The sequence below is a fragment of the Eupeodes corollae genome, chromosome 1 (genome assembly GCF_945859685.1).
Source record: "Eupeodes corollae chromosome 1, idEupCoro1.1, whole genome shotgun sequence".
Taxonomy (NCBI): Eukaryota; Metazoa; Arthropoda; class Insecta; order Diptera; family Syrphidae; genus Eupeodes; species Eupeodes corollae.
Window position 1 is genome coordinate 118,046,398 of NC_079147.1, and position 23,743 is coordinate 118,070,140.

Below are 23,743 nucleotides of genomic sequence, written 5' to 3' on the forward strand. Positions count from 1 at the left end.
GAATGGAATGAAAACAACTTTTTCCCCGTTAAATAATTTGTGTCCGACGCTGAAGGAAAACGTTTATTTTAAGGAAAAATGTAAGTAATTTTACAAATTGTATTGTTTTATAAATAATTGTTTGATTTTAAAGGGCAAAAACGACAACCAAGGTACTAATGTATCAATAGATCCCAAACATACTTGAATGATGCTTTATTTAGACGAAAATTTCTTTGTAATCTGTAAGATATTCAAATTAGACTTTGAAATATGGTATATATAGGTTCACCAATATAACTTACATTTGGTCGTTTAACTCAAATGGATTACACGCATCTGTGAGAATTTTTCTTTGAACTTTTAGTTTTTTCTTTCTTTGTAATTTTTTAGTAATAACAATAATTGCAAACGCAAATGAATCCATTTTGTTAGAAATATGATCAATTTTATTTTAAATTATTACTAAAGAAGTTTGTTTTGAGTTTTAGCACCATATATTTGTTACCTTTATTGAAAATCAAAATAACGACGATTTTGTAATAAGAATTGAATTCAATTGGTAATTTGTTTAATTTCATTTTGACATAAAACTGCTGATTTCGAAAATCAAAACGAAAGCGTTCAATGCGGAAATACTTCTTTTGAATCGACTCGGATTTTGTGAAGGAAGTTTGTCGTAGATCAGGGCGGAGCTGTCAGTACGGGGAATTATTACGACGGAATTTGTGATAGGGCTGATTGTCTTAAATATTTTAGAAATACCTAACCTGACAACTTTTCTTATTGGATATGGCCTATTCCTTTATGAAAGATAATGCTAATGATGAAAATTTCATTCTTCTCATTGAGATCTAGTAACAAACAAGGTTAGATATGTCTTGTACGTGTGAAATCTGTTTTTCACAATTCGAAAAAAGAGGTTAGTACTATCAGTAGACTATTTCACCAACAACTACAATTACAAATTTGTATTTGTTGATTACCTTTACAAATTTGTTTCCAGATTTTTTTTCACAAAGCACAAACTTAATTAAAACAAAATTGTAAACAAAAGTTGTAAACAATAACCTATTTTCACAAATTTGTAGTTATAACCTTAAAGATCAAAAAGAAGAAGCAGAACAAAGTTCTTATCGCCGTTTTAATACGTGATAAAAAAATGTATAATATGTATGTTATTTGAATTGCCTTCTAGGTTGCACTCTCAAGTGGTTGAGGCAAGGAAATTTAATTTTTAAAATACCAATCGCATTTTGTATTATTATTCGAGTTTATTTGTGCTTTTTATTATAGCGACCGGTTTCTGGAGATGAGGCTCTCGTGACCGGTGCCATCAGCAAATATTTTAACGGTTATCTCGTATCCCCAAGCAAAACGCAATGAGGAAAAGGCCGAAATCCGTTTTCAAATGCTGAAAATTACGGGCTTCTTCGTATGTAATGTATAGTTGGGACCGCAAACCAACATACAATTAATTAAGTGCTTGATGTGTCTATCGACATACGCTGATTCAACCTCGTTAGGAGAATCAATTTTAATTAGCGTACCAACGATACATCCAAAAATAAATGGCATACCTTATCAAAAAATTAATCACAAACAAATTTGTAAAGTGTTTTGATTTCGTGAAACACAGAATTACAAAAAATATGAATTTTAAAATATTTGTAAATGTAATCAACAAAAAAAATTAACTTTTGGTGAAACGAAACTAAGGGGAGAGTACGATAACTCAGGAGATAAAGTTTAATGACGGATTTGTATAGAACAGTTAAAAACAAGCATTTTGTACTATGGGAGGGGGGTTCTATCTCCCCCCGTTTAGGCGGTAGGGACAGTTTAAAAATATAAGTACGGTAAATAGAAAACAAATATTAAATAATATTGGTAGAACTTAGAACTAAGTTTTATACATTTTTTAAAGCCAAAACTTTTGCCTATTAGCTTGTTTTCAAATCAAGTCAAAACTATGCATAGATTTTGAAAAAACTAAAAATTTGTGCAAAAAAAGTTAAAAAAAAGTTTTCAAAACTTTAAGATTATCTACTACTGTTTTTTTTAGAATTTATTGCTTTTATTTGTTTTTGATCAAAAACTTAAATCTAGATGATTTTATGTCTTCTTGTTCTTTTTTTTAAATTGAAAATTACCAAAAAAAACATTTTAATTAAATTACTTTTTCCTTGCTTAATTATTTACGTAGTCTTATTTTGATAGTTATAATCGAATATGGATTAAGATATACCTAGGGTAAATTAATTTTTCTTAAATCCAGCTTATTTAAATGCAAAAGAAACTTTGCATGCACTACATCTTGGACCCCCGTCCTTGCACTCGCAACTACTATTGTAACTATCAAAATAAGACCACTCAAGCAAAAAAAAGTTATTTAATTACATTTTTTTGGTAATTTTAAATTTCCTCAAGAACTAGAAGCCATTAAAACATCTAGTTTTTGATCAAAAACAAATAAGAGCAATAAATTCTAAAATAAAAACAATAGTAGATAATCTTCAAATATTGCAAAATTACACTTTAAACCTTTTTTTTTAACTTCTTTTACTCTAATTTTGAGTTTAAAATAACTGGCTAATAGAACAGAATGTTGGCTTGAAAAAAATGTATCATACTTAATTGTAAGTATTACCGTTATTTTTAAACTATTTTTTTCTATTTTAAATACTAGCTTTTTTGTTTTTAACTGTTTTATACAAATCCGTTATAATATCTTGTCGCCTGAGTTATGATTGTGAAACATATAAAATTGATTTTACACAAGAATGCTTCTAATCAACAAAATGTAAGTTAGTGAAAAGGATGCCCAATGGCGACGTGCGCTCAATCTCTGTGATGGCGCAAAAATTTAGAGTTATGTACTGAATTGTTTTTTTTTTTTTAAATTGACACACTTTTTTATCTTTACCTTCATCTCGGACATTGCCCATCATAATATCAAACCCCTCAAGATTAGTTGTTTTTAATAATGTCATTGGATCAGCTGGTAAAAACGCTCCGTCGACAGTTGGTGCTGATGGAAAACTTAATATTCCGGAATATGAGTTCCACTGCTGGACAGAAATAGTCTTAGCATCCACGGCCCTCATACATGCCATAACAGTTAAAGGAGATTCCTAGAAAAACGATTTTGTTAAAAAAAATAAATAATCTTAAACCGAATCAAATTTACCGTCAACATAGAAACATTGCAGTTACAATCATTTATTAAAGCTTTTCCTATTTCAACAGCTTTCTCGGAAGTCATATGACTCCATGGAGCATTCATGGTACCAGATTGCATCATTCCACGCTTGACTATGCCCTTTGTAACTGGTGACATAAGCTGTGCATTTACTGAGCTTGATCCAGCTGATTCACCAAAAAGTGTAAGCCAATCAGGATTTCCACCAAAGGCTTTTGCGTTTTCCTTTAACCATCGTATGGCCAGTGCTTGATCCCAGAGACCAACATTGCCAGGAGCTTCGTCTTCATAGCCAGGCATTTCTGGGGCTAAATGCAAAAACCCAAATGCTCCAACTCTGTATTGGAATGATGCCACAATAACATTGCCCACGGCAGACATAATATCTGCATTGTAAATATCAAGCGTAGCTGAGCCAGTCATAAAACCACCGCCATATATCCAAATCAGCATGGGTATTCCGCTAAAATTTTGATGATTTTGGCTGTGCTCATCAGGTTTGTATAAGTGCTGTAAATAAATATATTTGTTTAAGATACAGAAGAATAATACCATTCAGCTAAAGTCTCAGATGAGAACTACAATACAAGCTCAATTTAAAAAATGGCTTATATCGTTACTAATATATCCAAAGAAATGAAAAGCTCAATAATATGAATTTTACAAATTTGTAAAGAAAAATTTATATTATAAAGAATTATTGTGCCTTTTAAACATTAAAAGGATCAGTGTAGGAGATAAAACATTAAAATAAAAGGCACACACGAAATTAAATATTCAACAATAACTTTATTTTGTGGACTCTATTTAGCAAAAAAATTATTTCTACGAGAGGTTCAATTTCCAAGTGTTAAATATGTTGCCGATCATCCTGCACCAGACATCGCCACCATGTCATCAGCTGCCCTAGCTTGCACAGCCCTTCTCGGTCGTAAGCACTGTTCATCGGATCGCTATGAAAAATGTCTGTTATGCGCATGCACTTTCAGTTGATTGTCGTCGGCATGGGAGCACAATCTCTTCGAAGGTTTGCTATTGTTTTGTGGTCCCGACAAATGGTTGGATGGTTTACTTGGTGGCGACATTAGAGTGAGTTGTACTTTGAATAATAGATGATTGGTTTTACTGCTCTTTAGTATCCTCAAGTTGACTTCGTGGTCACATGCTTATGCACACCTCGCCTTAACCGGTCTGATACGGCTAGGATTTCCACTGGCCCAAAGTAGTCATGTGCGCTTCTCTAATGACCAGCTCACTCAGCCTGATCAGAATCTATACCTGAATTTCGCAGCTATTATTCCCCCCTCAGAATCCCCTTTGAGTCCAGGAATGAACTAAGTGAGGTTATTTCTCTCAAGCTTTCCAATGCAGACCTCTGGAGGAGCTGCTGTATCTTGATTCGGTATGCTGACTGTTGCTCTGCAACGTCTTCTGTCTTCTCTGCAACGATTTCCGGAGGGGCAAGATCTGCAAGATTATCATGGCCGGTCAAAAATATCTCATCTCTTGGATAGTGATGGCTTTGTTAGCCACAATTATAAAGCAAGTCCCAGCTCTTCTCATTTCCGCATGTAGTACACATATTTTTGTCTCAGCTCCGGATCCATACACAAACCTTTTAATGATTCTTTTTATAACTTCTGCCTACAAATGGGCTCGCCACAGCATCTCTATCCTAACTGTCTCATCAAAATAGAGATCAGACAACATGAGTATCAGCCGCCAGCGAAATAAACATCTAGCGGGGAGACAGGATGTCATATTCTTGACTGTAAACATGCTGCACTGCATATTGAAGTTTCGATCTATTGCAGATTGGATCCTCAAATTTACAATTCCGGTCGGTTGTAAGGCAATACTCGATGGGATGTGTCAAACGCGCACCGGTGCTAAATGAGATCCAATACCTGCACGCACTGCTCCGTGACCAAATTTATTTTCCTTTAGCTGTCGAGAAGTGACCTGCTTCACCGGATTGACCTGTTCTGGTCTGCAATCAAACGTTAGTTAAGCATCCGTTGCATTACATCTGTGCCAATAAGTTAAAACAGCTTAAGTCAATTTTTACCATTTTTCAGTATGCTCAAATAAAGTTTTACGAACTAGTTTCTCAAGACTTTTTTGGTGATTACTAAAAAACTGTTGATGCTAGAATAACGATTTTTTTTAGGACTCATGCTTGTAATGCCCTTAAATTGCATATTTTTTTTTTGTTGAAAAACGCTCACACAGCTCATTAAAACATGTTTTTTAAACTTGAGCTTTTTCAAAACAATGCTTTAAATGCTTTTTATTGAAGTTTTTTTTAAGTACAAACAGTTTTATCTTAAATAACTTTTATCCAAAAAAAAATATTATTATTATTATAATATTGTATTACGTAATACAGTTTTTAATGGCGAAACTTTATTTTTTTTATTAAATTAAACAAAACGAATAGATACTGGTTTTAAAATATTTGTTCTCAGGAATGGAGAAGGAAGACACTGTTGTAAGTAAAATGTTTACACTTTGATCGAATTGTCATTCCTACCAATATACTTTTCCTTGTTCTTGCTTTTGTATGCGAGGTCAGCTAGTTTGTGGTGCTCTTCCTGCTGTTTTCGTAATTGTCTTGTAGCTTCTTCTCCTACTTCAATTTCTATTTTCGTTTTTAGGACTTCACATCTGTGACAGCTTGGGCTTTTTAGATTTTATATTCATAAGCTGGAAAAGAGTTGATATGTTCCCGGATCTCGCTTTCTATTTGTAGGTTAATTTTTTTTAAAAGCATCATATCCGCTCACAACTGGTCTGGTTGAGTCGTTGTTCCTGCTGAATTGATCTTCTTTTTAACAACTTGTTTCATAAATTGTTCTGTTTCAGACAGAGTTAAGCGGAAACACTGTTGGTAAACGAGTGTTCTTTCTCCCTGGACTTCTAGAAAGAATTGGTTAGAAAATGTTCGATTTCTTGGGTTCTTAGGATGTTTTGCGTTCCTTTTTGTCTTCGTTTTAGAAAAAATAATCAGACCACATGCATATGCGTATCGCAGATTATAGTTTCCTAGTACCCAATATTTTTGAAAAATAATTCTTTGGAAATGTTAGTCTTACACTTCATGCGAAAATAAACTAAGGCTCTCAGGCTTTAATAGCTTTTCCAGAATTTGTTATGTAGGCTTTTCCGGTATTTCGTTTCGATTTTTTTGTAGCCCTGCTTTCTTTCACATGTTCATATTGATCTTCGGATATAATAACCCTTTACAAACACTTGCTGAGTATCTTCGCTGTAATTACTACCGTCAATGCTGCTGCTTTGAGAACTTAGAGAAAAGTCTGGATCTTTCACGCTGTCATCATCATCGTCATAAGTAAAAATTAAGAAAATATCGCGATATATTCCCAACATCAAATTCTATTTCATAGTTGTTCTAGAATCTAGATCAGGAATTTCTAATATTGATAAATATCACCCCACTCCCTTGGACATTTTTCTTGACTTAAGTAATCACCTTACTGAACACAGTAATTCTTTTGATTGCTTATATAATTTTGACTACAGAAGAGCTATTTCCAGTTGTTGTCTGAAGATTTAACCATTTCTGGAATTGCTGATACTTTAGCATTTTCTAATATTGACGAAGCAGTTTCAATTTTTTATAAGATCCTTAATAGTTGTTAAGAAAAAAATCTTCCTTTTAAGAAATTAAGAAATACTTACTTTAACCATCCCTGGTAAACGGAAGAATTGCGTTTACTTCGTAACAAAAAAAAATAGGGGATGGAAAACTTATCTCAAAACTCTGTCTCCAAACAACTTCTCTGTTTATGTTGAATCCTTTAATGAATTTAAGTCTCTTTCTAATTTTGTATACACTTGTTATGTTACTATATGGGTACCACTTTGAAAGAGAATCCTAAAAAATGTAGGAAACATCTAAACTTAAAGAAAAAATCAGATGGCTTTCCAGTTAACTTCACTTACAAGAACCTTTCGTTAGATAAAACTTTTGATATCTGTAACGCTTTCGCAACGAATTTCCGTGAGTCATTTGTCAATAGCCCTCAAGAAGTTAAACAAACTACAGGCCCATTGCAAAGCTTTCTTGCATTCCTAAATTGTTTGAACAAGTTGTTTGTGGAAGTGTAGCATTTTTTAGTAAAAATCTCATTTGCAAACAGCAACATGGTTTTGTGAAAAAAAGGCCAACCGTTACTAATCTCCTCACATTTTTAACATATGTTCAAACCCTTTAGAACAAGGTTATGAAGTTGACTGTGTATACACTGACTTTTCTAAAGCTTTTGACCAACTTAGCCACGGAATAATTTTATTTAAACTCAAAGCCCTTGCTTTTCCACCATTTTTCTTAGATTGGATCAAATCATACCTTGAAAACAGATCCAATGAGGTATTGTGTTTCAGAAACTTTTGTTGCTCAATCTGGTTTTCCCCAGGGAAGCCATCTTGGCCCTTTTCTGTTCATCTTGTCTATTAACGACGTTTCGCATATCTACGCTCAAGTGAAGTTCTCATTTTTGCTGATGATATGAAAATGTTTAAGATTATAAAGTCCACCCATGATCGTATCCTTTCAAACATTCCGACATTGATGGTTTCACATTGTGGTGTGGGAAAAATAGTCTTGCCCTCAACCCTTTAAAATTCTAGTCGATAAATTTTACTACATAACGAGTCGTTAGTGTATTTGATTATTGTATATCACAGCAAAGAAGACAAGAACAACCTCACTTCACCCACAATCCGATGGCATTGTCGAACGATTCAACCGCACCCTGAAGGAACATCTTTGCAAAGTTGTGGACGACAAATAGCGAGATTGGGATCGACACATTTCACTGTTTTTGATCGCATATCGAAGTGAGATTTTGATGGGAAGGAACATCAGGCTGCTGAGCGAAATAATATTTGGATCTCCCACGTTGGAGCCACAAGTCGAGAATGACTACATGGATGACATCAGAGAAAGACTATATGAGATCTTAGACAAAACCAGGTTGAATATAAAGAAGAATGAATGAAGACACGCTACGAAAAATCGACGACGTCGTGTACCGGATACAAAACGAAGTCAGAGGAAAACCTAAAATTTTTACATTGCGGCCGGCTACATCGGCTACAGTGATCATGAGAACGATGGATTTGTTCGGGACGATCAATCCTAAGGGGAGGCAATGGTATGTGTATACACTCTTTATCTCTTTATCTCTCTAACTCTAATATCGTGTTATAGTAGAATAAGTACGTAGCAACCGCTTTATTTGTAGTAGTTAACATTTAGAATAAGGGGCAACGTTTAGTAATTAAGAGGAGAACTCGCTTTTTTAAGCACCTAGAACATTCAGCGCCTACAAGAACTTAGTAGTCTCTCGAACCGATTTGAGATATATAAATAGGCGCTCGGGCGCGAAGCGGTTAATTATTGTGAACTGCGATAAAGTAAAGACTGTGTTTGAATGGTAATAATTGAAAGAAAAGACTGTTTTTGAAAAGTAATAATTGAAAGTGTTGAATAAATAAATTTGGAGCGATTTAAATAAAGTAAATTTGTGTTTTATTTACAAGTGTGAATAAGTTTTATTTTTCGAACAAAAAATATTACAATATCATAACTAGAACATATCAACCTACATATGTACATACGTAAGAAGTAAATATTTTGTAAAGTAAATCAAGAATCTAGCAGACCAATTACAAGAACATACTAGGCATACTACACTTGTTAACTTTTTGGGAACACCTTTTAAATATATGTTTGGTAATCCAGACCATGATGACTAAGTTAACATATGTATAAACGAGTTTAAGTAATCTCGTCGAAGACAATTATAAACAAAAAACTAGAAGTTCTAGATTTGAACAAATTTTGTAACGATTTGAAGGTCAGAGCCTTAGAGAAAATTTAATACTAGAACAAATGTACGAACAATTACTATTGACAAAAACTACTAATGCAGCAAAAAATATTTAGTATTTATCAAAAAACCTAGACTTAGAAGACATTAAAGGTATTATTCAACATTAAATAATTCAAGTACCCATAATAAATATACTTGAGTATTGTTATCTAGAACTGATGAATTCTTCATCACAACATACTAATATCCAATTCTACTTATACATATCATGCAAATTATATAAAGTAACACCTTTATGTAACAGAGATAATATTGCTTATATAGAATGTTCAATATATAATATGTATTATCTCTTCTTTATTTTCAAGCAAGAGATTGTATGCTTTGGTCTCCTTGTAGAAAGATAAGAAACGCTATAAATCCGACTGTATGATAAGTGGATTGGCAGTCTTATAGTAACCTTATAGTAGCCTTAAGCTCGTTTTAAGTTAAATGTAAAATATTAGAAAATAAAGGACATAGTTCCGAAAAATTTTCTTTTAATTTTAAATAAGTTTTATCTAATAACGCGCATTGCACATTTACATCGCCAGTAACTCCTGTCTACCGTCTACCTTGATCTTGGAGCTCGTAATTGGCCTTGCTACAGCTGTCACCCTATGCCCTCTGGTCCAGTCAGTTGAAAAGTGTTGCTTTTGCAGCATGCTTCCGATTTGCAATTCTGTGCAAAATTTGTCTGTGTACAGACAAGTCACACAAACTTTCCAGCTCCGCACTTTCTCGTTCCTGGCTTGGATGTAGAACGCCAGGAAGTCACAACAGCACCTAAAGAGAGAGTGGAGCTGTTTGCACAGTGGGTAAGAATGCTACTGTGCGTTGTTCTAAGTGGTGTTCTGCACTTACGCTACTAGACTCTCTTTCTCACCTGTCCACTGCTCATTATCTCTCTAATCAGCTAAAGCAATTCGGCATCGATAGCAATGGAGGTACAGTTGTGCACTTCTCTGACGATCTGGTCTTTGAACTCTCTCTAATTAGTAAAACACCTTTAAATTGACGATTTTCGTGGGTGGCTCTTGGAGAAATTGGATAACGTTTCCCACAGTCCTGCTCCGCAGCTTTTCTTAAGTTCTGTTCGCTGCTGCCAATTTCGACCGCAATAATGCCAAATTTGCTTCAGAAAATTCCTCCGAATTATTGAAAGCAGGGACTCTTATTTAAGATGAAGGAAAAGCTTCGTGCGACATCGCTCATAGCTCAAAAGAAAAGTTAATAAACACTTGAACCCTAGACTGTTAGGTCAACCCTTCACAGGTCTCTACAGTTTTTGAACGGAATTAATGCTCACATTATCTTCTATAAACAATTTTGCTTTTGCTCAATCCGAAAATTCGCGATTGAATTTTTCCTTTTAAACTGACACAGGAACAAAAAAGACAGTAATTCATTGTCTGCAATTCAACGTTCAACAACGTTTGTTGGATAACGGCATTATATAACTTTTCCTGTAGATAGCACTATTAAAGTTTTTCTGTTTTTTTTTAACTGTTTTTTCATATTCCACCGGTATAGGTAAAAACGATCAGTCTCGATCAGGAACAACATTTTGTATCTAGAACATTGAAATACAATTCTCTTCTGTATATTAACAAGTTTATCTGTATGCGTTTTTGCGGAATTTTCCAAGCTAATACTAAATATCTTAATCGAGATTCAACAAGTGAATGATAAACCTCTTTTTAAACATCTTTTGATGAATATCTTTCCAGATGAAATAACGCAAACATAGCACTCCTCATACTGTGCCTTACGATAATAATATGCTCGTGCCACAAAAGTGTTCATCTATTGTAACTCCAAGGTATTTGATTGATTGAACTTATTCAATGGCATCACTTTTTCTTGAAGTCGGATATTCAGGGTTTTAAAAGAAAATGTTGACTGTCTCTTTTTATTTGTTTGGTGCACGAATGTGCATAATTTTCGTTTTGGTTGTGTTGATGACTAATCCAAAATCCTGGCACCATCGAGTGACTTCATCAAACTCCTGTTGCATAGTAGAAATCGCGGTTTCAAGACACATGTGTCTGACAAGAATAGCTATATCAATGTGTGCAACTTCTTTCTTTACTCCATGAACTTTCAACCTTAACTCTAAATGTTCTTCCTATGAGATAACTCTCCATCCATTTCTATAGAGTTCCCCTAATGCCAATTCTATAAAGGACATCCAAAAGTTTAGTGTGACTCAACGTGTAAAATGCCTTGCTGAAGTCCACGAACATAACCAATACGTGATGGTTTTATTGAGACTCATGTTAATAGTATTACAGAATTCGACAAGAAGTCTTCCCATATTTTTGCCTTTTTGAAAACCATATTGATTGGATTGGAGCAAGCAGCCGTCTTAAGAAAACTTCTTCAAGACATTTTTCAACAGCTGACAAGATCGAAATCGGCCTATAGTTGAGAATTTCACTTTTTTTTCTCCTTTATAGGTGGGACGAACAACTGAAGTCTTCGAAATTGTCGGTACACACCTTTTTGTCAAACTTCTGTTCACAATTTGTTGAATTAATGGTGTTAGTAGATTTGCATTGAGTTCATCCCCTTATCCCCCCGCATCCCCTTATTCCGTCAACACCTAGACTTTTACTAGGATTCAGATTTCGAAGTATATTACAAATTTCGAATTCATCAGCTTCTTCCTCATATGTATATTGATAAAGGACGTTGTTGACAAGGCAGTCTTGATGTTTTAGCATTGCATACGTGCACAATCTTCGTTGCTAGTGTTGAGAAATACTCAGCAAGTTCTTCAATAATGTCACAAACTTTAGACGTTTTACAAAGATTGTGTTGTATAATTTCATCCACAGACGCTTAATTCCTACCCAATATTTCATTTATTATTCTCCAAGTTTTTTTGTCGGATCACGATCAGTATTTAATTTTTGTAGAAGTTAGAATTTTTTATTTGTATTTGTTTGTTTAAATAATTTCTCATTTTTTTGTATTCAGATTTGTAACTTTCATTTCGTAGATTATTCTTCCATCTTCTATACATTGTATCTCTACTTTTACACAGCTCAATTATTTCCAGGGTTATACAACTCTTGACTTGACGTTTTTTTGTTATAATTTTCAGACGAATCGGCGTATATAATTTCCATTTTTAAATGAAAATTGTTGTATATTTTATTAACGTCATTTTCGATTTCATATAGTAGTGCATTCCAGTTCGTTTGTTGCCTAAGTTGGTTGACTTTTTCTTGATTAATTTTTGATTGTGCTTTGCAATATGTGTTGAACTTTTCTGTATTGTGTTTAATACCGTAAAATGTTGCAAAGTGATCAAATATATCAGTTTTTATAACAGCTGATATTATGCAGTTCCTCGAAAATGAAACAAATATGGGATCAATTAAAGTACCTGTACCAGTAAACATGTTCATTCGAGTCGTATTTTTGATAACATTCATAAGGTCTTCGAAGACATATTATTAACATCTAGAGTACCAATATTTATATCACCAGGCACAACTAGATTCAATTCGTTGCGAGTATTTTGATCAAATTCAGTAATAAAATCATTTTTTAGCGATTATAATCTATAAATTGCATAAATATTTTTACTTTAGTTTATATCTACCATTTTTTTATGTCAGCTGTCAGAATTTAAAGTTTTCGAGGAGAGTCTTTCATAGCTGAAATTTTTGTATACCTATGCATCGCATTTCCACCTAACCCCGAATCGTTTCTATGCATAGATTTCATATTAAAACCATCAATGTGATAAAGGGAGTTTTCTTCTTCAAAAATATTTATTTCTGTAACACTATAATACTTAAGTGTTGTAAAAAGCTTTGAATTTCTGGTTGACTGGATGTTCATACATATACAACAAAAATTTGTTTTTTTTTTGTTTTAGATCAATAATATTTAAACCAATAATACCATACAATACCCTAAAATCAACTTCGTCTTCATCATCATATCTAATTCTCTTGTAATTTATAATGTTACAAATGTATTTTTTCAATATCGCTCACAGTGCAACTATTGATAGACTCTTCTCTTCACTCTCATTTACGAGCTATTATTTTACCTGCAGCTTTCCAATTTTCCATACATATTTCCAATTGCATTCTCTAGCTTTGTTTTTGGTTAGCCAAAGCAAATGCTTATTTGTAAGAGTGAGGTGATTATTTAGAAAACAACATTCTCATTGGGTTTCTCTCTCCTATTAGTTTTTGCACGTTTTATAAAATTGTTATATTACAATTAATTTCTTCTTACTTGTTGGCAACAAAATCACAGCTTGTTTTTATTTCGGCCATTTTCCTCCACATTGCCATCATCTCTTGCAAGATCTGGACATTGCAACTCCCTCCTACGTCCTGCTTGTTGTGGTTGTGAGTGTGTTTTTGCTGGAGAAATCGTATTTCCTGATGCATACGAGTTGGCTATTTTTTTTCTGCACGTAGAGCATCTCCACTCTTTTTTTTTGTATTAGAGATTGTTCTATACGATCGTTCTGACACAGTAGTACATTGAAAGTGTAACCTACCATCACATCCAAAACATGTAACAAAGTCTCCATGTAGGGGGAGATCCGAAGAACACACACTACATAAATCCATGATAACAAAGGGATAAATAACACAATGTATATGGGTAGAATTGAGAGGAATATGATTTAAACAAAATTAAGCTTTGGAGGTTTTAATGGCTTATCTTTCCTTAAATTATGAAAAAAAGAAGAAAAACACAATTATTTTGCTTTAAAGTCACTGCAATGTGGTCTTTGAAGTTTAATTGAATATTGCAATTTGTTATATTGTAATTTGGTATATAGAAACCCACTAATTCACTTGAAACTAAGAGCTCACTTATAAACACAACCAATCAACTGAGGAATAGAATAGAATAGAATAGAATAGAATAGAATAGAATAGAATAGAATAGAATAGAATAGAATAGAATAGAATAGAATAGAATAGAATAGAATAGAATAGAATAGAATAGAATAGAATAGAATAGAATAGAATAGAATAGAATAGAATAGAATAGAATAGAATAGAATAGAATAGAATAGAATAGAATAGAATAGAATAGAATAGAATAGAATAGAATAGAATAGAATAGAATAGAATAGAATAGAATAGAATAGAATAGAATAGAATAGAATAGAATAGAATAGAATAGAATAGAATAGAATAGAATAGAATAGAATAGAATAGAATAGAATAGAATAGAATAGAATAGAATAGAATAGAATAGAATAGAATAGAATAGAATAGAATAGAATAGAATAGAATAGAATAGAATAGAATAGAATAGAATAGAATAGAATAGAATAGAATAGAATAGAATAGAATAGAATAGAATAGAATAGAATAGAATAGAATAGAATAGAATAGAATAGAATAGAATAGAATAGAATAGAATAGAATAGAATAGAATAGAATAGAATAGAATAGAATAGAATAGAATAGAATAGAATAGAATAGAATAGAATAGAATAGAATAGAATAGAATAGAATAGAATAGAATAGAATAGAATAGAATAGAATAGAATAGAATAGAATAGAATAGAATAGAATAGAATAGAATAGAATAGAATAGAATAGAATAGAATAGAATAGAATAGAATAGAATAGAATAGAATAGAATAGAATAGAATAGAATAGAATAGAATAGAATAGAATAGAATAGAATAGAATAGAATAGAATAGAATAGAATAGAATAGAATAGAATAGAATAGAATAGAATAGAATAGAATAGAATAGAATAGAATAGAATAGAATAGAATAGAATAGAATAGAATAGAATAGAATAGAATAGAATAGAATAGAATAGAATAGAATAGAATAGAATAGAATAGAATAGAATAGAATAGAATAGAATAGAATAGAATAGAATAGAATAGAATAGAATAGAATAGAATAGAATAGAATAGAATAGAATAGAATAGAATAGAATAGAATAGAATAGAATAGAATAGAATAGAATAGAATAGAATAGAATAGAATAGAATAGAATAGAATAGAATAGAATAGAATAGAATAGAATAGAATAGAATAGAATAGAATAGAATAGAATAGAATAGAATAGAATAGAATAGAATAGAATAGAATAGAATAGAATAGAATAGAATAGAATAGAATAGAATAGAATAGAATAGAATAGAATAGAATAGAATAGAATAGAATAGAATAGAATAGAATAGAATAGAATAGAATAGAATAGAATAGAATAGAATAGAATAGAATAGAATAGAATAGAATAGAATAGAATAGAATAGAATAGAATAGAATAGAATAGAATAGAATAGAATAGAATAGAATAGAATAGAATAGAATAGAATAGAATAGAATAGAATAGAATAGAATAGAATAGAATAGAATAGAATAGAATAGAATAGAATAGAATAGAATAGAATAGAATAGAATAGAATAGAATAGAATAGAATAGAATAGAATAGAATAGAATAGAATAGAATAGAATAGAATAGAGTATCTTTGAAAGAAAATTTTTTTAATAGCTATAAGCAACCTGTCAAATAATTAACAAGGATTGGTTTCTACGCTGGAAACCATTGACAGATATACCTATTCCTTTAGGATACAACGAAGTTATTGCCATTATCGTTTAATAAAACCAAAAAGCCTTTATTAAGATATTTTCTGAGTGACAGTAGAAAAGAGATTCACTTAAGTTTGTTTTCGAACGCGTGAAGTATGGAATATAAATACTTTACCCAACTATAATATATCAGATGATAAAATTTGTGATTATGATTTAAGGTATTGACATCTTAAGAATTTGATCAGAAAGCCTCTAAATTTTATGATACACAGTTGGAAAATTGTTTGCACTAAGGCACTTTTTCGTTTGTTTGGACTGCAGCGGAGGGAATACCGCGATTAACGGTGGCGACACAGTTCCTAGAGGTTGGTGGCTCTGCCTGTGCTGGCAATGACATTAAGGTTGTCGTAGGTGATTTCAACGCACGACACCAGCTTCGACAACGGGTTCAGAATTATAAACTTAGCTGCGGTGACACATTCCTGTAGCTTGTACTGCATACATCGCGAGTGGAGTAGAAGTCCAACGGCTTAGATGGTTGTGTTCCTTTTGTTTTATTTGTCCTTTAAACTAAAAATTTGTATTTTCATATCTTTTTAAAAAACGCTTAATTTGCTTAAATGTTGCAGATGAACACTCTGCTTTGGAAGAAAAGGGCTTAAAGCAGTAATTTCGTTGAGCGGATTTGAAAAAATATATATAGTTAAATTGCTTGTCGGTTCCATATAACATTTTGTGGGTCAGACTTTTAGAATATTTTCTTATTTCTTCAGTTATCGTTATTTTGATTGTTTTTTTTTATCGACAAATTAAATGTTTGAATTCTATTGGACGTCGTTTATACACACATATGCACAATTCGTTTTTAATACGATTTTGTTATTGCGCGTTTATCCTTTTCCATTTATCAAGGTTTGATATGCAAAAGTAACAACTGATATGTTTAGCAACAGATTTCGTTTTCGAAGTTTGAACTTTAAATATGTCCTAAGAATTTGACTTGTCATTTATTAGAACCATGCACAAAAGACAAGTAAAATCAGAAAATAGATGTACACATTAGGGGAATTCACGATCGGGTGTAAATGGTCTTGCATCAGTGCATGTGCATTTTTTTGTGCATGCAGATGCTCTACACTAACAAAATATATGAATATGCACATGCTTTAGTATTGCAAATTTACTTCGCTGAAACCCTAAAGTATACAAATGTACAAGCATTAGCAATAGTGTTTTGACAGCAATCAGCTGATATTTAAATAATCAACATGGCTTATCTAAAAAGAGAAAAACCGAATAAAAAGTGGTCAGTTGCCGAAATTATGTATAAGAATAATTGACTTAAATTCATCAATAATTGTAGCAGCAGCTTCTTCTATAAGCGAATCAATAATTTGTTTATTTTTTTCAGTTTTTCTCGGCATATTAAAACCAAAATAAACTTATGAATTTCACATAAAAATAAGAATAACAATAATCAGCTGTTCTCACAACTGTCAAAAATCGTTGCAAGAACACCTTGCTTTTTTATTTGCATTTCGGGCGTTCACTATGTTGTGCATATGTTTACACTCAAATGCAATTTCTAAACTAAATGCACTAGATCGTGAATTCCCCTATTAATTTCCATATGTAGTTAGTTATAATGGATTGGGTATATTTACCTCACCAACATTAGCACCTCGTCCATGTCGTAATCGAGCTTTTGCTGGAGCCCACACGTTAATATACAAACAATCTTCAGACACGTTCGTGTTTGGATTCCAAATTTCTTCTCCCGAAAATCCAGGGAAGTACTCATATCTAAAAGAAAACAATTGAATTACATATCATTTATATTTTGTTTCTATTGGAAAAAATACCGTTTTTAAAACAAACTCAAGTAAGTACGAACAAAAAGAAATTTAATGCGCACAAAATTTATTGAAAATAGGAGCCAAAGGTTGTATTGATTCTACCTTCTGTTGATGCTAACTATTCCGTAAAGGAATTAAGAAAAACATTCAAAAGGGGTTTAAGATAATCTTCAACTCTTACTGATCTTTATGGTATTGCCAAAAATTATTTAAAAAAACTCGGGGAGAGTACGATAACTCACGCGGTAGGGGCAATTTAATGTACGTTAAATGGAAAAAAAATATTTAAAAGTAACGGTAATACTTAGAACTAAGTATTATAAATTTTTTTTAAAGCCAACATGTCTATTAACTTGTTTTTAAATCTAGTTAAAAGTATTTATAGTTTTTGAAAAAAAAAAAAATTTTTAACCTCAAAATTTGGACAACAAAAAATAAAAATAAGGTTTAAAATGTAATTTTTCAAAACCTTAAGATTATCTACTATTTTTTTTAGAATTCATTGCTCTTATTTATTTTTAAACAAAAACTGAAAACTATATAATTTTATGTTTTCTAGTTCTGGAGAAAATTGAAAATTACCAAAAAAATCTTCTAATTAAATTATTTTTTCCTTGCTTGAGTATTATTGACGTGGTCTTATTTTGATAAATTTAATCCAATATGTATTAAGATATACCTAGAATAAATACATTTTTCTTAAATCAAGCTTATTTAAATAAAAAAAAACTTTGTATGCACCCCATATTGCACCAACCGCACCTTTGACTCTCAACATCTTGCACGAACCCCAAATCCTATAGTGTTTTCAAGTATTGGGGTTGCAGAGGGGCAGCAAGCCCCCCATACACACCTCGGCGTGGCATACACCCAAACTCGCACACACCCCACACTGTTGCCTACACCTAAACTCGCACCTACTATTATTACTATCAATATAAGACCAAAAATAGCAACAAAAAAATAATTAAATTAAAATATTTTTTTTTGATATTTAAAATTTTCTCAAAAACTAACAGACATAAAATCATCAAGTTTTCAGTTTTTGATCAAAAACAAATAAGGGCAATAGCTTCTAAAATAGAAACAATTGTAGATAATCTTGAAGTTTTGAAAAAATACACTTTAAAACCTTTTTTTACTCAAATTTTGAGTTTAAAATTAAATTTTTTAAAACTATACCTAGTTTTCACTTGATTTAAAAACTGACTAATAAAACAGAATGTTGGCTTTAAAAAAATGTATAATACTTAATTGTAAGTATTACCGTTCTTTTTTAAGTATTTTTTTTTAATTTTAAGTAATAATTGCCTCTCCTGTCTAAACGGAGGGAGATTGACCCCCGTCTCCCGTAGTAAAAAATGCTTGTTTTTTAATGTTCTTCAAAATTCTGTTGTTATATCTTTTCGCCTGAGTTATCGTACTCTTGCCCAAAATTCAATTTTAGTTTCTTAGTGAACATTAAATTTTTTTTCCAAAATTGATGAAATATTAAACTTTAAAATGTTAAAGGACCTAGCATAAAATGGTATTATTTCCTTTTCGGGCATCGTATTTCCACTAGGAAATTCTTCTTATGGATCCACTTTGCATGCGCATTCTAAATGTGCATAATGCCTCAATAAGTTGAGGCAAGAAAACTTTGGTAAATAGAATTAAATATCTCCTAACATAAAATAAAGTCATTTGAAAATTTCATGGTTTCAGAAGTGAAACACTAAAGTGTTGAAAATTGATCTTAGAATTGCAGAACCACTTAATTTAGATGTCGAATACTTAAATAAAAACTGAAATATAAAAAAATATTATTTTATTGTGTCTTTTTTTAGTTGAAGAGAAAAAAATGGAAGTTAAGCCAGACATCGACGGAGGTTTTTATGATGCTTCAGTAGAGATAGGAGCAAACGAATATAAAATATAGCTAAATACAGTCCTGGAAAAGATCGAGGAGTATGTCAACCAAATTTATTTAATCGCTCGAAGGCGAATCAACCCTTTATTCCTCTTCGAGCAGTACGAAGCTGCACACGCAACTAAAGTACTGCGAAAATAATTGTACTATAAGTTTAGTGAACAATTCACAGATCGCATGCTGAGACAGAGAGTGATCCTTGGCTTATTTGACAGAAAATAGCAAAATGTGTTCTTAAAGTGTAGAAAACTCGCTTTTATTGCCGTTTTTAATAAATGCATAAGTTGCCAAAAGGATTTCAGTTTAGTTCAAGGAAAACGTTCCAAGTACACCAAAATGTGATCTTTGTCGTAGTTTGTCAACGGGGAACCATCAAAAATATTGCCCAGTTAATAAAGAAGGCGTCAAATGTTTGGAAAAGTATTTGATTCCTCAGGAAGTGTAGTATCAAGAAAGGTTCCAACACTTAAGTATAAAAAAGAATTGATGAAGGCTCTATAAAACATCAAACATCAAATGTCAAACTTAATTTGATGACTTTTCTTACTCCTAGTAATGTTAACAATAAAATTCAAAGGAAATGCGAAACATGATTTATAGGTGCAGTTATGCAAGAAAATGATACAATGTAGTTGAAAAATTATAAAAAAGGTTAAATCAGATCCCAAATATAGAATAGCTATACAAAATATATGCCAACCACAAAATAAAAAAGATGTTTTGTTAATATTTGGTGTGTTACAGTATCAATTGAGATTTATTCCTAATTTGAAAATAAAATCCGAAACGTTAATTTGCGGATTAAAAGGAAATCATGCCATATGCAAGACGACTATCTGGAGCCAACTCTAAAAAGCTTAAAAACAACTTAACATAACCTTTCCATGTTAACAAAGTCCTTAGAGAAGGTGATGCGCTGATATGCGGTTTCTTAAACACCGTCCTTGAAAGAAGAGTGCACCTCAACACTTGAGGCACTATCTTTTAAAAGCCTATCGAACTACTTGTTTAGTTGATGACATTGTCATAATCGGAAGAATTGAGCGTGATGTCAATAGGGCTTTTGTAAGTATTGCGGGGGAAGCGGCAAAAATTGGTCACCAGCAACAGACGTATGTAACTTTGAGGTAGTTTCTCTGAGCTGAGAAAGTAATTTAGTAGTAAAGCTCTCTCTGAAAGGACCAAAGTGTCGCTAAGTAAGGCCCTCATCATCCTTTAGCATAGACTATGACAAAAGAGGAAAAAAGCAACTTGGATCATTTGAGAGAGAAGTTCTTTGCGTGATCTACGGTCTCGTATGCAAAGATGGTGATTGGGGGAATATTGCTCCGGTCCAAAAAGTCTTCGGATCCTAACCCGCAGCCGGGTCCTACAAAACTAAAGTTTTAATTGACAATCCTCTCAGGAGATTAAATATACTTTTTAACTTCTATCGAGCAGATCTCGTGAACAAGAAGTGAAATCACTAATAAACAGAATACTCCTCCGTACGAAGCAGCTAAATAAATTAGTAAAGGTGTATGCGTGGAGAAAAAAAACACACCAATTCGACGAAAACAGACACGAGTTCAAAATGAAGCAACTCGCAGTATTGATGGAAAGATTAGAAGCCCTAGAAACCAGGTGCAACATAGCAACACAAACCTTAGAGCACATACGCACAGACAATACAAGGTTAGCTGCAATAATAATTAATCAAATAAACACTAATTTAGAAACAAAACTAAACAAAATAAAGGCTGCATAGTTTCAAACACACCTGTGCTAGAGGAAATAAGAACCATGCATAAAGATGGTGGTTAAATACAGTTAGACGTATTTAAAAGTCTACCTATCAATCAAATTATTGGTCGTGCAATCGTCGACTAAACCTCGAGCCGGGAACACCTTTTTATCATCGCTCTATCTTTCTCTGGTTGGTACTTTTTTGGTCTTATTTTTTAAGCTTGAAAATTCAATCAGTGAAAAAAAAATCACGGCCTCTGGGCTACATTTGCTTTCGGGTAATCGTTTTGATGCATTTAACCATCAATATGATCCCTACGTTCTAAAAGACTCCAACATCTCCCAACTCCGTGAAATCTTTACTCGTCCCCAACCTGTGCCTTTCCAAAAAGTCCCTCTGAAATATTTGCTCAATAATAGTCTCCCTACATAACCAACTGAACTTATCCAAAGAAACTGTATGCGCACAATGCCTTATAAATGTCGCGAAAGAAGAAATAATGAGTGAGATGACAGATCAAGGCGTCACTAACGTCTATAAATTTACAAAACAAAATAGAGAATAATTTAATGAGGCCTACTGGTCTTGTACTTTTTACTTTTGACCTCTTCCGTCCCACAACATCTGTTAACGTTGGCTGGTATGACTTCAAAGTTTAACAATACTATCCAAACTCCCTATGCGGTGCAAAAATTGACAGGTTCTTGGTGATACCAAAGAAAGATGTCCCCAAAATGAAACGTGTGATAACTGCAAGCTTTCCCTCATCCCTATGAAAAGTGGTTACGCACCTCATGCACCAACTGTGCTAAAGAACATATTGCTTCCTCTAATCTATGCAAACGTTACTTAAAAGCAAAAGAAACTCTTAAAATAAAAACCATAAAAAAATGCAGCATGGCTGAAGCAACAAAAAATTTATAGCGAGCAATTTCCCGTTCTCTTAACTTCCCAATCATCATCTGTTGCTAAAAATCACTGCAAGAAACCCCACTTCATCATCCTAAAGATACTAATACCAATATCAAAACCATCTCAAATCAAAAAATATACAATACCAAAATCCAACGAAAGCCCCTCTCCAAATCAAAACTGGATAATTTAAACATAAAACTCTTTTTCTGCGAACCAAAACTAAAAAATCTCGAATGAAATAACAAATACAATTCAAATTTCTTCTTAGTTTGAACCAATTTACTTGGCCATTCTACTGCGGAAGTCTCTTTTAATTTCTCTGATTTACTCTTCAATTCTGAAGAAGACAGAAAAATCTATGAATCTATGTTGCTCCCAATGACACTGCTGGATAATACTGAAGCATTAATAACAATAACAATAACAATAACAATGACAAATACAATAACAATAACAATAACAATAACAATAACAATAACAATAACAATAACAATAACAATAACAATAACAATAACAATAACAATAACAACAACAACAACAATAACAATAACAACAACAATAACAATAACAATAACAATAACAATAACAATAACAATAACAATAACAATAACAATAACAATAACAATAACAATAACAATAACAATAACAATAACAATAACAATAACAATAACAATAACAATAACAATAACAATAACAATAACAATAACAATAACAATAACAATAACAATAACAATAACAATAACAATAACAATAACAATAACAATAACAATAACAATAACAATAACAATAACAATAACAATAACAATAACAATAACAATAACAATAACAATAACAATAACAATAACAATAACAATAACAATAACAATAACAATAACAATAACAATAACAATAACAATAACAATAACAATAACAATAACAATAACAATAACAATAACAATAACAATAACAATAACAATAACAATAACAATAACAATAACAATAACAATAACAATAACAATAACAATAACAATAACAATAACAATAACAATAACAATAACAATAACAATAACAATAACAATAACAATAACAATAACAATAACAATAACAATAACAATAACAATAACAATAACAATAACAATAACAATAACAATAACAATAACAATAACAATAACAATAACAATAACAATAACAATAACAATAACAATAACAATAACAATAACAATAACAATAACAATAACAATAACAATAACAATAACAATAACAATAACAATAACAATAACAATAACAATAACAATAACAATAACAATAACAATAACAATAACAATAACAATAACAATAACAATAACAATAACAATAACAATAACAATAACAATAACAATAACAATAACAATAACAATAACAATAACAATAACAATAACAATAACAATAACAATAACAATAACAATAACAATAACAATAACAATAACAATAACAATAACAATAACAATAACAATAACAATAACAATAACAATAACAATAACAATAACAATAACAATAACAATAACAATAACAATAACAATAACAATAACAATAACAATAACAATAACAATAACAATAAGCTGCAGTTATATTCGTGGGCTTAGAGCGAACTTTCTTCCAACTCAAGTATGTGAGGACTCCGATCCTGCTGAATTTTGTATTCATGTGTATAGCCTTTATTCTTTTCCCACCATTGTCTCGCC

At 31.7% G+C, this 23,743-nt stretch overlaps 1 protein-coding gene across 4 annotated transcripts in view; it reads right to left on the reverse strand.

Moving 5' to 3' along the window:
- The window catches only part of LOC129941614 (acetylcholinesterase), a 198,570-nt gene that overhangs the window by 115,864 nt on the left and 58,963 nt on the right, over positions 1-23,743 (reverse strand). For all 4 annotated transcript variants that reach the window (XM_056050294.1, XM_056050291.1, XM_056050293.1 and 1 more), the window contains 3 exons: positions 17,299-17,437; positions 3,170-3,691; positions 2,906-3,113 (listed from right to left, as the gene is read on the reverse strand). In XM_056050294.1, coding sequence (XP_055906269.1) covers positions 2,906-3,113; positions 3,170-3,691; positions 17,299-17,437 — 869 coding nt within the window. The remainder of the gene's footprint in view (positions 1-2,905; positions 3,114-3,169; positions 3,692-17,298; positions 17,438-23,743) is intronic.